We start from the raw sequence: 16,320 nt of genomic DNA on the forward strand, positions 1-16,320 counted from the left end.
AGGGCTCCTCCATAAGCTCTCTGTAAGCCCTGGCCCAGGGAATTCAGGTGAGGGCCCCACTGGGCCAGGGCCTCCTGTTGGGGAAAGGGGCAGGAGCACAGGGAGCCATACACTTAGGGGCTAGTTCAGGCTGGCCCTGCATGCTGCCATCACATGGCCAGGGACTGGGGTGGGGGTGTGGGAGCTGCAGCTATGGGGCCAGGCTGGGCTGGCTCTGCACCCTGCCACCACGTGTGGCCAGGGACTTGAACAGGTCCGCTACTGGGAAGGTGGTGCTGGTCCCACGCACTGCTGCCACCTGCCGCCAGGGACTGGGGTTGGAGCACAGGAAGCTGCGCCCCTCTCTGCCACAACATGCAGATCCAGGGACTCACATACTCCAGGGACTCCAAGGACCACCCCCCACACACACACCCCCATACCCTCCCACCCCCGCCATATCCCCAGACACACCCACACCACACCACACATACCCCACCACATACACACACCCACTCCCCAACCACACGCCCCTACATACAAGAGTAAGACTGTAGTTTGAGCTATTATGCACTTGCCCCCTACATACACTACACAAACACACATAAATCAGGACAAAAATATTCTTTTTAATAAAATTAAAATAAGTTATAGTAGAAGTTCGATTTTTTTAGTATGGGACTTCTGGTCCCCAAGATGGCAAGCAGGGGTCAAGGCTACTCTTTGGCCCTTGACAGCTCACCAAAACGTAAGCGGTCCTCCAGCCAAAGTAATTGCCCACTCCTGCACCAGATGCACTGGTCACAACAAATATATACTAGCGTTAGATAATATTCACTATCTGAGGCAATGCAGTGTGGGAAAGACAGTAGAAACTGTTGTCCAAATGGACCTCTGCTGATCAGTATTCAGAATGTGCCATTTCACTGTGCTCATATCAGCCGAGATTCTTTTACTGCAACATTCCTAAAAATCTGAAAATAAACCAAAGCTTGTGTAAATAAAATTCCTTTTTATTCTTTTGCTTCATTTTTCTAAACTATTTGGTATTTTTTCTGTTGCAGCATTTTCCTACAGATCCTAAAATTTCAAAAATGCTATAGCATTTATGAGTGTGATTAATATAGAATATCGCAGTATAGTTCTGATGTAGCTAGCTCAAGTACTACTAGCATAGTGTAGTAGCAAGGTGCTACTAGCTACTTGAACATAGTCAGCTTTTCAGACAAGTTTTGCCCTCTGTGCTACGGTAGCTACATTGCTATTAGTAGGGCCCTACTTAAATTGCAGCAAAAAAAGGGTTTTTCAGAGCCCACTCATGGCGAGCACAGATGATTTTGTGGGCATTTGTAATAGCCCTGCCCCTCGGCAGTGATTGGTGGAGAGGCTCTGCCCGGAGCTGATTGACTGAAAGGCCCTCGGTGAAAGAGAGGCCACCATCTTGACTGATGGCTGTCCTTTGTTTCATAGTAGTTAGGGGTCAGAAGGGACCTAAATAGATCATCTAGTCTGACCCCCCGCCACTGGCCAGAGCACATGCTGGGATCACACGACCCCAGACAGGTATTCATCCAACCTCTTTTTGAATTTACCCAAGGTAGGAGTGAGGACCGCTTCCCTGGGAAGTTGATTCCAGATCCTAGCCGCCCTAACAGTGAAACAGTACCTCCTAATCTCTAACCTGAACCTATTCTCCAGCAGCTTCTGGCCACTGTTCCTCGTCACCCCAGGTGCTGCTGGGGGGAATAGGGCCCTTCCTATTTGCTGCTGATCTCCCCTAATGAGTTTGCCCCACAAATTCCTTCAGGTCCAAGTTAGGCTCTCAGCCACCTCCTCACTCATCACCTCCCCATCCTGTGTCAGGGCCCAAGCTCGATTCACCATCACGGGAAGAATTTGCATCTCGAGAGCACTGGGGCACTTGAGCTGAAAGTCACAGATGCTGCACGCTCACCGCCCCTTCGTTAACGTGTGCGGAAATCAAGAAAGAACCAACATCAAAAGACTGTTAGGGTGTTCAGAGGGCATGGGAAGAATATGTTCTTCTTTTCAAGCTTCCCTTAAAGCTCAAATGTGGTGCAAAAAGATTCTGTGCAATCTTTTATCGCTGCACTGAACAAGGAGGCACCTTGGTTCCTCTGCGTGTCTGTTGCTGTCTCCATTTCAATCTGGCTACAGGCCTGCTTTAAATGAATGACCTCACTGCCAGGTTGAAAGGAAAGGAAATTAGCAAGGAGGTTAGATCCCAAATGTGTGGGAAATAATGGCTTGCAAAGTCTGCTATTAATAGGAATGCTTTCATTTCATTGAACACTGCCTTTTTTTTAACCGAGCTGTTTGCAACCCCCAGCATTGACTCAATATAGGGAGAACCAGAACGGGAAACGGATCTCTAGTAAAACTAAGCGATCATCCTTGTCTCGCCTGAGTGAAATGCATGAATGGGACAAACAGCACCAACCCAGACAAATGAGTTACATAAAAAGGACCCTGTGAGGTTTAGGAATCTAAAGTGTCTAATCTAACCGAATAACAAGATGCTATTACTCATCATTTTTAACCAAACTATATGGTTAAAATATATGGTTATATACCCCTCAGCATTGATTGGTGGAGAGGCCCCAGTGCAGGGAAGATGAAGGAAAAGGGAGCAGATGACATCGTGTCTGCTGCCTTTTGTGCCACTCCACCAGGTAGTGCCTTCCCCTTGCAGCAGCAAGGACCGCTGGCTCTCAGTGGAGGGCCAGTCTTTTATTTTTATTACGTTTTTTTGTTGTTGATTTTGCGGTTTCTACAAAATCTGCAAAACTGCAATTAAGTAGGCCCCTAGCTATTAGGATCTGAGCTAATTAATTTAAAGCTAATGTGAGCTTACAGAATGCTGCCATTCATACAAGCTGTTTTCATAGTATATTGTGCATTTTCATTCCTGGAGGTATTAAGAGAGATGACACTATCCATGGAAATAAATATCAACCCTCTTTTCTTTTGTCATGTTCTCATGTCCAAAGATGTGTTGGATACTTATTTTGACACACAGAATATTTTAATCACTAGCAAGGTTGCTTCCAACAGATTTTGCATCAGGCTCTTATGTTATAAACATATGGTTTCTCTTCATCTCCATTTTAAGGTACAGGCTGCAAGTTGATACCACCTAAATAACATTCTGATTTGACTTTTGATATTAAAATAATTTCACCATGAGAAAAATAGTGGTCACCAAAATAACTGCTTGCAGCTGCAGCTACTGAGAATGGAGCAAGTGTCCTGTATGCTCTCATTTTCTACTAATGACCATCAACCTGGTAATCTTTAATACTTCAGCTGTGTGGGGGAGATGTGGCCATTAAAGGTATTCTCTTAAGGATTTTACTTCACATTTCATTGCCCCAAGAGACTAGATGAGAAAACAGAAAGTAACTCTTCAGTTTCAGTCACATAGTTCAAATAACATTCTTGCTAACCACCGTTTCTTCAATAACAAGCACAGTATGCACTTTGTTGTGAGAAACACAAGTTCAAATGGATTGCATAGATTGGAACGGCATGTGATCATCTTCCTTTTCGTTTGAGCATATTCAAAACTTCTGCATCGGTTTCTTTCTACTTGAACTGAAGGTAAAAAAAAAAAAAAAAAAAAAAAAAAAACTTCTTAAGACACACTTGACGGGGCAACTCAAAATGCAAGTGGCCTGTTTGTTTTGTATAGTGAACACGGAAGTTTTATTTTGTAGTAAGACCGAATGGGGATAGACAAGATTTAGTGCAGGTTTTTAGATAAAGTTTTGTTGCAGAGTTTATCAAGCATTTTAAAAAATTAATTGGATGATGCATGACTGGATTTTTTTATTAATATGTCAAAAGGAAGATACTTTTGGACTAGAAAAACTTTTTAAAAAATGTTTGGACATTAATTCTGGACAGTTCTAAACATTAGTAATCTTGTCCTCTTTCTAGCAATTATCATTTTGTTGCTTCTAATTTTAGACCATCTATCACAGTTTGGGAGTCAGAAGTGCATATGGTGGTAGTTCCTCCTCCTTGCTGCCGGCTGAACTAGAGTCCTTTAGCCAACTGACAATGAACAACTGTACTCCCTGCTCATCCGCTGGAACTCAATATTATTGTTCCCTACCATTCACAAATGCTTTAGTAATGCTGGACAGTGGTTATCTTCTGGATATCAAATCAAATAAAAAGTTGCAAATATCAGTTTCTAAAAGTCTTCCTTTTAATGATTCATAAAAGACAAATGTACAAAAGAGATGTGTATCATATCTATACAAACAGAAAGAAAAATCAGTTATTCTCCAAAGCTTTTTAGAAAAAGTCTTTGTATCAATTATTTTTTAACATTACTATAGGTGTACTTGTGATGTGTGTGATCCTACTCTTTTTAACTTCAGTAGAAAATCTTTGAGGTTTGTTGGCTTTTTTAAAAGATGAAAATATGGAAAAGGTAAAATAGGTGTTACAATATTTGCCTGCATATGAAAAAAATTTACTTTTATGTTTTAATGTGCAAGGTCCTTAAAACAGAAGTAAAAAATATTTACATACAATTTGTTTGGTCCTATAAAACGTAGCGCTGGGAAAGTACGTCTAAAATTCATTTACAAGGCAAGATGGCTAGTCTCTCTAGGGAGATTCCACTAGTGTATAAATTCAGTATTAAGTGTTATTTCACACCCAGCATATAAGGCTATGTTTTCTGAATGTGCAAGTTTAAGATATTTTCAGAAAATATGCACAGTCCTCAACAGATAAGAATGTCAAATTATTTTATGTATATGGGTATATTATACTCACATAAAATCAGAAATAGTAAAATACTTTAGAACTTCAACAGCACCAGTACATTATTACATAACGTGGTATTTTAAGAGTCAGCTGTACTCAAAATACTATTTGTATAAAAAAAAAAGTTAAGAAAAGTAACTGTGGCAAACTGCTGTTTTCATGCAAATGCATAACAAACACACAAAAGGTTTTCAAAGTCCCATTTTTTCAAAGTAAATATACATTATGCAAAATATAGGCTGGATGATTGCTATTGACACAGTTCTCCTCCAAAAAGTTTCCTGAAAAGTTACCTTATGGATCTCTGCCATGGAGTTTATTTTTATCATTACTATAATTCTTAAATGACCACAGTACTTGCAATCTCTATATGCCCCTTGGTCTATAGATTATTTTAACATTTTAGATTTCCTGCCAAATCATCAAGAATGTCAGCGTTGCTAGACACAGGTGCAAGATGTACTCTCTCTCAGCAACTCAACCAGTTCTTACTGATCAGTCATTCAATGAAGAAGATATGTGGCTCAAATAGCATTAACAACAATAGCTGGGTTAAAAGTTGTGAAGAAGAATCCTCAAGACTGATTTAACACTTTAAAAGCTACTAGAAAAGAAAGTTAGATTAGCTCTCAAAACAAAAGTCAAACAAAAAAATTACAGCTAAAAATCTCAGCCTATTAAAGCTAAAGTGAACATGCAGTCCCATTTTGTATTAACACCTCCTTTGGAAAAAATATTATATTGACTGGTCTTTTGTTTAGAATATATTTTAGTCATGGAATACTGTAACGAATAAGTGGCAAATAAACCACAAAGTGTTTTATTAATGATGTAAGTAACAGTGATGAAGTTCAAAGTTGTTGCAAACTAGCCGACTGTATCAGCATGAATAACTTGTAGTTGAAGACTGCAACTACCTCCAATCTGGTTATTGGCATGAACCCAAGTTAAAAAAAAAAAAAAAAAAAAGTACAGTAACACTGCATTTATTTAGCACCTCTTTTACGAAACTCCAAAAGTGCTTTACAAACATTAATGGATAAAGCCTCACAATGCTCCCGTGAGGTAGATTAAATATCATTCCAATTTTATAGTTTTATAAATGAAGGCATAAGGAGGTGAAATTACTTGGATCAATATCTTATGGAAGCATGTGGAATGGCTAGGATTCTTAGTCCCTAGTCTTAACCACAAGACTCTTTTTTTTTTTCCTCCCTAGGTGGGAGTGTGGGAGAGGGTGGGAATCTTCCTTAGACCAAGAATTGGATCATAGGCCATGTGTAGACAAAACGAGGGACATGTCACTTTCAAGCGGGCACCGCTTTAATGGTGTTGGTTTTTGCATGCCTCAGCGGCGTATTGATTCCAGCTGCTGTAGGAAATACAGCTGTGTAATGAGCCTTAAATGAGTTGGGGTGCAGCAAACTAAAACTCCTTGAAGGAGTTCTAGTTTGCTGCCCCTACAGCTGTGAAGTGAAGCACCAGGCTCCATGCAGCCCTGCAGGAAGCCCATGCAGGCAGCCTGACAGCAGCCCAGGAAAGCAGGCTCTACCCAAGAAGTGATGAGCTCGATTTCCACCCCCAACTCCGGAGCCTGCCTACCTGCTTGCCTAAGCTGCGCGGGGGCCCAGTGCTTCCTTCTGCGGCTACAGTGCCCCCCCGGAACGGCCTAAGCTGGGTGCCACCTGGTGGGGGGCTGCCGCTGCTTTAGAGAGAAACACCAGCCCCCTCCACAGCGTGGGTACTGCTCCACCCACCAGCAGTTCGCCCTCCCCTCTCCGCCAGAGAGGCAGGTAAGTCAGCGGGGTGTATGCATGACATGGGGGTTTTAATCAGCTCTAATTTGAAGCAGTGTTTTTTTAAAACCCACCGCTTCAATTTAGGGCCTGCATTTCACACACACACACACACACACACACACACACACACACTCTGAACGGGGGAAAAACAACAAAACAAAAAGAAATTTACTGTGAACACAATTCCCAGCTACTAGGTCGTGAGCAGCCTTCTTAGTCCCCCGTTTCCCACTGGCATAAACATGCTGTTTTATGCAAGAAAAGGGAAAAAAAACACACATTCAAGCATAGATCAAAAAAAAGATCGCAACTAATTTATAACTTAGTCTAGTTTCTGTGGAAAGGGATCCAATTCATAGGTTTTTAATTTTAAAATGTGTGCTTAATACAGTTTGCTCATAGTTCACAATTTGCTGTAAGATAGTTCAAAAGCTGCAGCAAAAATTGCTGAAACAGATCCACAGCCAGCAAAGATAGGGCCTAACTTGGGTCTATTTGTTGGAATACTCTAGAAATGACAATTCCCTGCCCCAAAATTTGAAACCCAGTTTTATATTGCTAAATCCTCATGAGATCTGTGCTAATCATCTCTCCATCTGGGTTTAAGAAAATAAAGTGGAGCAACTGTCACAGGAGAGTTCTGTGTTCAAAAAAGGAATGGTTTGTAGTGTTCAGGAAACAGACCTGATATTGTGGGATGAGGAAAAGAGAAGCCATATGCTACCTCACTGATAACTCTGCTTCCTATTGAGATGTCCACCTCAAAAAAAAAAAATCTCAAAAGGAGGATGGTGGGAAGAAAGAATAAAGAACTGAATAGAGTCCCCACTTTTTCACATCTGAGAGGAGAAAAAAATAGAAAAAGAAAAATCTTCCCCTTGCACCATTCCTCTCATCTCAGGAAGTTCCTCTCCCATCAATGCACTGCTGTGCATGTGATTTTTCAGCTGAAAAGGTTTTGATGTTTATATAAATCTCACTATTTTTGCTGATCTTTCTTCTAATTCTTGAACTGCTGCTGTTGACCAGACAGTCATAGGGGGCTCTGTTAAAGATTGTTGTGGTGTCAGACTGCAGTTAAAAACATCATCTATTGAACCTGAAAAATATTTAAAAGAGCAGAATTACAACAGGCTTGCAAGGAACTGAACACAACAGTAATGTACATTACCAAACCAAGAGCAAGAAGTAGCTAAGTTAAAAGACTAAAGAGCAATGAATTTGAGTACTCAGGTAACTCAAGTATGAGAAAGAAGATACTAGATTTTTTGTATTTCATGATGTTAACAAATTGACAAACTGTCTTTTAAAAAGGGAAATCCATTTAGCTTCTAAAAGGTAATTGGTGATGTGGCATAGTTATTAAAGTAACTATGTGTTAATTACTTTACAGCCAAATAAATCCTAACATGATTATCTCTGCGTCTAAAGAACTTCCAGTCTCATTTTGGTTGCAATGCAAAACACAAATTTAATAATAAAAAAGGCAGAGAATAAAAAAGAACAAGTGTGAGAGTAAATTTTATGCAGAATTTGAGTTTCTTAAAGCCAAAGTATTGTATACTGTAACAAAATCATCCTCTGCAAAAATCGCAAATTTTTGTTTAAAATTAAAAATTAAAATTTGTGTTAATTTTAATTCGTTTGACATTGACTGCATAGCTTAGGTTTTAACTGAAGGTACTGAATGATTTAAAAGCTATCAGAACTTTTCTTTAAAAGAAAAGAATTTCAGAAATCCCAATTTTCTGAAAGTTGTATAATCATAACTTTAGGAAATCAGAGTTCAGATAACAAGGTTTACTTCTACTGTACAAAACTAAGTGCTGTGTTGTTTTGTAACATACCTCTTGAGGTAACACTAAATTTTCTGTCTGAAAAGCTGTTGCTCAAGCGGGCATGTGGCTCACTCATTTTTTCAAGAAACATTGTGATTATTTCCTTCTTTTCTGGGTTGGTGCTGGACAAATTCAGAATTTTCCCATTCACTGCAACAGTGCTTTTGCTGATTCCAAACCAATAAAAGAAATCAAACAGGGCATCCGATTTGAACTCAAAGGAAAAGCTCAAGGCATCTCCATTAACTAAGTGGCTTCCTGGAGGAAAAAAGCTCTTGACAACCTCCTGGAAATCAAACTTTAAAAGAAAAAAAAATATATAGTTAAATGTCTAATTCATAAACTCTGCCCTCATAAATTTAGAGTTTATACTGTAGTTGTACCTTTATTTGAAAGCTTTACCTACAGCAGGATCTGAATCTGAAACTGCACAGAGAGATTCCATGTATAATTCCACTTCCCCAATACCATGCATCTTGCTTATATTCGAAACCTTGTGGCAGAAGAGAGCTCATCTCAAAGCAGCAGAAGCTGGAGCAATGCACCTGTCTAGTGAGGCTTTCAAGGAAAATCTAGGGCTGCATCCAGACAGTCGTGTGGTATGTGGCACCACAGACCCATCTGTGGCAGGGTAACTGGGGTAACCCTGCTGCATGCCAAAGGGCACGTGGCATGGGTGTTTCCCAGGGACAAGAAGCAGTGGCACAATGTGTACCACAGCTTCTTCTCTTCAGGGAAACAAACAAATGTGCTCATGTGGACGCAGTCAAAGTGGACACAGGAGTTCTGTCTTAACAGCAAGAAGAAAAGCTACTGTAGGTTGAATTTCTATGATTACAGGGTATATTATTTTATTATCATTATCCTCTTCCTTCTGGGAACTGCAGAATCTGAAGTATGGAATTAAGTTTAAGGATTGGTTCTTGTTCGTGCAACAGATATGCTCCCACTTATGAAGACTGCAGACTCATTTAACTTAGATTAAATCCTCATTTAAAGCCCCTTTTTCTTAGGCTGGCTAATATTTAAAGTTAAAGAAGACAACAAGCTACCAAATGTTTATCATTTTTCCTTTTATGCAAAACATTACAAAATGATATTGTAATGATTCACTCTGTTTTATAGATTTGCTTCATTCTCAGTACTCGTTTGTTCCCCTTTTGAGTATTCTCACAGAATGAAATATATGTTTTATGACATCTGTTCAGAGGAATGCTTTATATTTAAGCTTGAGTAAACTTAAATGGATTACACTTGAATGAAGGCAGAATTTTGCTCTTTACTTACTAAATTTTGGTATAGGACTGAAGTGCAGTCTTGGAAGCTAAACAGCATCGGTTCACTGCTAAGGAGGTGCTTTAAACTTTGAATTAATATCATTTTCTTAAATTTATGTTGTGTTGTTTATATCTGAAGTGAATAAACTATATCCAACTGTGAATCAAAGCTATTTGTTCTTGGTTACTTTACCTGAAAAAATCTCTGGCGATAACAAACATGGCTCACTTGCAAATCTTAGAACGCACTTCTTTTTGTAGCTCACATAAAATAAAGATGGAATGCTTTTATTCAGAACTGATAGCCTTGAATATCTTATAACAAAGCATTCATGACTTACCCGAAGTTTATAACTTTCTCCAAACACTGAGGATATTACGTTGTCCATACCATGCTCTATCTGTCTTCTTATCTTGGGATGTCGAGTGTTCACAAGAAAGGCATATGTTTTTTCTGAAAGCGAGTTAAAATGCTACTAATTTCTATACATGACCTAAGCAATATTCAGCAACATACACTGAAACCTTTATACCATGAGTTGTATTTTCATAAGAAGCCAGCTGTAGTTCTAATAATCCATGTTCAAGAATTCCCATATAGCTCTTAATATATAAAAACAAGACAGATGGCATGATAACATCTCCTTCTAGTAGCAAGCCTTAGTAACCTGAAAAACCTAAAGAGCTACATGGACCTAACAAAGAATTTTTTTAGCTCTTTGTGGAAGTCTGTCATTTGGGTGCCAATATTTGTATATTTGATCTCTCTTAAAACAGAAAAATATATGTATGAAAGCAGTACTGGTTTTGTACTACTCAGTGGGTGTGTCTACACAAGATGCCATAGCACAGTAGCAATGAGCTACTACGTCATGGCTCATTGCTACCATGCAGCTGCACTGCTGGGCACTAACTGTGTGGCGACGATACTGCACAGTAGCAGTGAGCTACTTAGGCAGTAGTTCGTTGCTACTGAACAGCAGCATCAGGGGAAAAAAAAAAAAAAAAAAAAAAAAACACACAAAACTGTGTGGCAACAGTACTGCAGTCATGTCGGTTACTGCACAGTCATTTAGTACTTGCACAAGCAAGAACTAAAATGACTATTCAGTAACAATTGTGCAGTCTGCCGCTCATGTAAATGTGGCCAGTGAACTGCTCCTATATAACAGATTATCCAAGTATTAAAACTGAAACTGTTGGCACTTCAGTCCTATTGGATATTCTGTAGATTTTCTGGGGAAGGATGGCTTATAGAGCAATGGATCTCCAGCTATATACAGCTATCCATGACTTCCTACTAGAAGTAGAGCTGGGGTGAAAGAGACAGCATCTTCTCATGTCACACTATAAAATCTCTGTTGAGTTTCTCCTTAGCAACCTTGGGTTTACAGGTTTCCCTTGATTTATGCTGTACATGCATTCCCGGAGAATAGCGCAAAAATCAAATTTGCATAACGCGAACCCGCTTACATTGTTACAAATGTGGATAGGTTCCCATGGTGGTGAGGGAGGGAATGAAGCTGGATGGGGGGGGGGGGGGGGGGGGGGGCGGTGTGTGCTGCTGCTCCAAGGGCTGCATGAGGAAGCAAAGCAGAGGGAAGAGAATGGCACTCACCCCAGCCCTGGCTGCAGTGGCCCCAGGAGCTGCTGGCAACAGCAGCCTGCTGGGCTGCACCGTGCTCTGCCTGTCCCCAACTCACCTCTACTCCTGGGCTGCACTATGCCCAGTGTAGGCAGCTGGTGTCAGCTGCTCCCAGGGCTGCTGCAGCCGGGGCTGGGGTGAGCACTGCGTCCCACGGCACAGTGCAGCCCAGGAGCGGTGGGACAGGCAGAGCATGGTGCAGCCCAGCTAGCTCCGGCCACTCCTGGGGCTGGGGTGAGTGGGGCCATGGCCCTTTCCCCTCCCCACACAGACTTACCTGCTTGGGCGCCAGGGGGCAGCGGGCATTTATGCTGATGGCATAAGAGCAAACCTACCTCACATATAATGAATTATGGGTCTAAATATGTTCTCTGAATAAGAGCAAATTCACATATAAAGAACCTGCATAAATCAAGGGTAATCTGTATATTTTTTACTCCTCTCTGGCCTTCATCTAGGCTTTTCCCTAATCCCATTTCAACTTCTCCACTTTTGAAGTCCTATTAACTGGGTGCGTCTCCACAAGACACTTTACTGCGCAGTAGACTAATCTACTACGCAGTAAAGTGTCACTATGTAACCGTGCACAGGAGCTACCGTGCAGTAGATCAGTTTACTACATAGTTTTCTACTACCTGTAAATATGGATAGTAGATTTACTGTGCAGAAGTGCATGGTTACATAACACAGGCAGCAGCAAGTAGAATTTTTCCCTCCCCAGGGTAGCTGCCTACTTCCCAGCTGTCCCCTGCCCCAGGCAACTGCCTGCTGCTGGGGCTGGCTCCAATCATGGGCCAATCTCGGAGTTGGGGCCAGGAGCTGCCTGCTGCAGGAGCAAAGGGACATTGTCCCCATCTGGGCTTAGCAATCAGAGCTGGCTCCGGCAGCAGGCAGCTGCCCAGGGCAGGGGTATGGAGTGGGAGGCAGCTGCCCCAGAGGTAAGACGGCTCTCCTTGTCCCCCAGAGCCCAGGCCTGACCCTGATACCCTGTCAACCCGGGGCTGACACCCTGGGGAGCCTAGAGCTACCCCTGGCTGCCACATGGTAGGAGAGCAGAGCAGGAGTATCCCTGCCCTGAACTGTTCCTGTTAGGAGCAAATTTGATCCCAACAGGTGCACGTGTAGAAGTGCTCTCAGGGAAAGCTTACTGCACAGTATTTTACTGTGCAGTAAGCTTTCTGTGCATTAATTGCATGTGTAGACAAGCCCACTGCTTGGCTTTTTGTACTGCAGCATCCTCAGATTCATCTGCAGAGTTCCCTGACAACAGAGTTTTAAATTGTACAATACAGAATAATGAAACCAATTAAGTGCTTTGTCCATCATTTTAGAAGACTGGCGGGAGAGGGCCTCAGAAGCTGAATTAAGGACACAGGCACTGCCCCAGGTTATTTCACTGAGGTAACTGAAAGTTTGGCAGAATCTGAAAACTGGAACAGAAAAAAAATAAATAAATAAATAAATAAATAAAAAAATCAATCAATCAATCAATCAATTTGCTGAGGATTATGAGGTTTCAACAGGGTGAAACTGCAATAGTGTTGACAATAAAATTTACTGTGTGTATAGATACTCCATGGATGCAGCTTCCTAGGAATTACCATGGAGGCACTGCTCTTCTGCATGCTAATATGCATAATAGAGACTTCCTCAATTGCAGACACTGCAAACCCAGGGAATGCTAGTTTTGTAAGATGACATCCCTATACACCTTCATTATACTTTTCATTGTACAGCTAATTGACCGTATACATCATATAAGCTTTATATCTGCACAGTTTACAAGCTAGTATAATAACTCATGGAAAATATACTAAACATTTGCAGTACCTGATTTTCAAATCAAATTAAATAAAAATCAATTGTCACCCAAGCACTGAAAGCCACTGCTCCCCATTGAGGATTTTTTCACACCAAATTTCAACTTCCAGTGAGTTGGAAATCAATCGAAAGGAAATCACAACTGTATTTTTCATGCATCTTCAGCTCAAAGTGCTGAACCACTTTTGTTTCAGTTTAAAAAGGGAGAAAAAGAAACATACTAAACAGGAAAAAAAAAGTATGCAAGATAAGGGCGTTCACCCTTGGGCCACATCTGGCCTGTGAAACTGTATTATCCAGCCCACATAGCTCCCTACAGGTCTGAAAAATCTGGTGGTGTGGGAACAGTGGCAGCATTAATTGCCACTCCCCACCCGTAAAGTTTCCAGACCTATGGAGAGCCCTGCAGGCAGAGCATGGCCCTGCATGCTACCTTGGGCATGTGGGGCCAGGGCAGCACAGAGCTCTATCTATGTGTACAGAACCAGGGTGGCATAGAGACCTCCCCAGGCAGCATAGGGCCAAACCCATGTGGAATCCAGCCATGGACCAGCCCCATGCTGCTTATTTAGCTTGTGAAGCTGGAAGGTTGAAAACTGCTGGTGTAAAACACTGAGCTTAAAGGTGAAGTTTAGGAAAAGTATAAGGAACTGAAAACAGAGCAAAGTAATCAGTGGGTCCCAAATGATTAACCCAATGCACCAGATTACATAAGGATCTATCTAGCCCTTGTTTTTATTTGAGGAAATGTAATGTAAATAACAAAAAGAACAACATACTTACCATTTGGGGAATCCGGTTTTATTTTCACATTTGTGAAGAATACCAGTGGCCTGCTTAGTATAGTATCTCTGTAGTCTTTATAATCACGATGGCTTGTGAGCACTACATCCCTATTAAAAAAAATTACAACTCTATTAATAGCTATTATGTTGAATAGTGCATATTTACCAAATACAGTTTTACAAAAAAAATACCCAGGATCTCTAGAGTTCAAGTTTTCCCTCGTATAAAACCATGAAGATATCATGGGGTTTGAACAGGATTCCAACTCTTTCATTAACCCTCTAGAGTCTAGGCCAAGATTTTTACATTTTGGCAACTACCGTCAGGCAACCAAAAGGCACCTGCTGAGGACCTCTGAATAAAACCAGCTACTTTAATTTAGACACTCAAGTTTATCTACCAGAATTCGAAAATGTTGTCAATACTTTAGACGTACAGTGTTATGTTGAAATTTACAGTGTTGCTAGTTATCATGCTTTTACTGTGAAGACCACTGAATTAGATATGTTTCTTAATGCCTTTGCTTCTAAAGTCACACGATGCAGGAGTCTCTATCTAAAAGAGACACCCCCTTGGAAGCCAACAAAGTGTCCTTTTAACAAAAGCGCTCTAAGATATAGTTGAGCACTAGACACAATTACTAATCAGTCCTCAAAAAATGTTGTTTTAAAGTAACATTTTGGCAGAGAACCCCACATTTAATATTTTAAACTAAGTTTTAAACCAAACTCTTGATTTTCTGGGAATTCATTCAGTGCTTTTCACAAATTGGGATTCTATAGTTTTGGAAAATCCACTTCACCCAACCTTCTATAAAATTATGACCCGTCAGTTAGTTTTATTAAGATACAGGCACAAACTAGAGAACAGATCCTATTGCATCTATTGGGCACCTCAAGGTCTAATCCTATTTCACTCCACTTATAGCCCTAAAAAAGCTAATTTGCCTATTTTTGTAATCTGCCATCTCTAAGCCAGGAGTGGCCAGCCTGTAGCACATGTGCCACAAGTTAAACAGGCAGCACAGTGACAGATAGAGCAGGGAGCAGAAAACAGCACAGCAGATTGGGCAGGAGTTGCAATGACACTCGGGAAAGGTGTGGGGCTAATTTGCGGCACTCCTGCCAAAAAGTTGGGCCCCCCAAAGATCTAAGCCTTCAGACTAACTCACAAAAAGGAGACCAAAAGGACCCATCCATGATCTGCATTAAAGGCGATTTCCATTCCATCACCAGTTACATGCCTCAATGGCACTTACTTAGCTGCATCGGTGGCATTTCTGGAACTTGGGCTAAACTTGCAATTCTATATTCATGCAGTGCAGATGCATAGGCATCTGTGTAGCTACTGCACATACTCAGTAGGCTTTGTACTTGCTGGGCAGGTGTACATGAACACTGATGTGTAAGGAGGAGAACCTTCTCATGTTTTATCCCTAGTAGCTAAGTAGTTAGGCCACTTGCTCAGGAAGCAGAAGACCCAGGTTTTAGGGCCACCCCCTCCACCCCACATCTCTCCAGCTTCCCAGCAGAGTGCTCCAACCACCACATCACACTTTAAGCATTATCTAGCATTCATGCCTCTCTGAACCAGTTGGTCTCCACAGTAGGGCAGGGTGACACCTTCTGCATGTTAGTCACAGACTTTTGTCCCACAGCAGGATTTGAATCTGAAACTACACAGAGAAATCCCACATATTTGTCCCACTACAATTTCAGGACTTATGTGCATACACAGGACCTACATAAGTAGTCATGTTCCTGTCCAGCCACTGCTAAGCATATGCAGTTATCTTTATGGGATTTACATGTTGACACTGCACAGGTAATAGAGGGCAACAGAATTACAAACTGTGTGTAAATGCCAAAAAGACCACTTAAAGAGATGGCAAACAAAAGGCTGCACTTCTAGAGTAAGTCATGCCTCAAAATACAGATAAAATAAATATTTCATGGGCATCAAAAGCTGACCTATATGGAAAGTGAAATTGTTAACATCCAATTTAAAATTAATTCATTTTAAATTTTTTAAAAATTGCAATTAGGAGTGTTAGTTATTCTGAGGGCAGCCTTTGTGTGCACAAATTTCAGAAACTACATGCACCTTTGATTCATAGATGTTAGGGTTGGAAGGGACCTCAATAGAGCATCGAGTCCGACCCCCTGCATAGGCAGGAAAGACCTCCCTTGGGAGCCCATTCCAGACCTTGGCCACTCCAACTGTGAAGAAGTTCTTCCTAATGTCCAATCTAAATCTGCTCTCTGCTAGCTTATGGCCATTATTTCTTGTAACCCCCAGGGGCGCCTTGGTGAGTAAAGCCTCACCAATTCCCTTCTGTGCCCCCATGATGAACTTACAGGCAGCCACAAGGT

At 41.2% G+C, this 16,320-nt stretch overlaps 1 protein-coding gene across 4 annotated transcripts in view; it reads right to left on the bottom strand.

Moving 5' to 3' along the window:
* Window positions 1–4,191: 4,191 nt before the first annotated feature.
* Window positions 4,192–16,320, bottom strand: part of MEDAG (mesenteric estrogen dependent adipogenesis) — a 24,922-nt gene continuing 12,793 nt past the window's right edge. For 3 of the 4 annotated variants that reach the window (XM_006031972.2, XM_006031971.2, XM_014523845.2), the window contains exons 2-5: window positions 13,946–14,055; window positions 10,038–10,150; window positions 8,429–8,717; window positions 4,192–7,680 (exon numbers count right to left, since the gene is read on the bottom strand). In XM_006031972.2, coding sequence (XP_006032034.1) covers window positions 7,547–7,680; window positions 8,429–8,717; window positions 10,038–10,150; window positions 13,946–14,055 — 646 coding nt within the window. In that variant the 3' untranslated portion in view covers window positions 4,192–7,546. Of the gene's footprint in view, window positions 7,681–8,428; window positions 8,718–10,037; window positions 10,151–13,945; window positions 14,208–16,320 lie in introns of those variants that run through there. The other variant, XM_025213633.1, reaches the window with a different exon arrangement.

This window comes from Alligator sinensis, unplaced genomic scaffold (assembly GCF_000455745.1).
Source record: "Alligator sinensis unplaced genomic scaffold, ASM45574v1 scaffold406_2, whole genome shotgun sequence".
Taxonomy (NCBI): domain Eukaryota; kingdom Metazoa; phylum Chordata; order Crocodylia; family Alligatoridae; genus Alligator; species Alligator sinensis.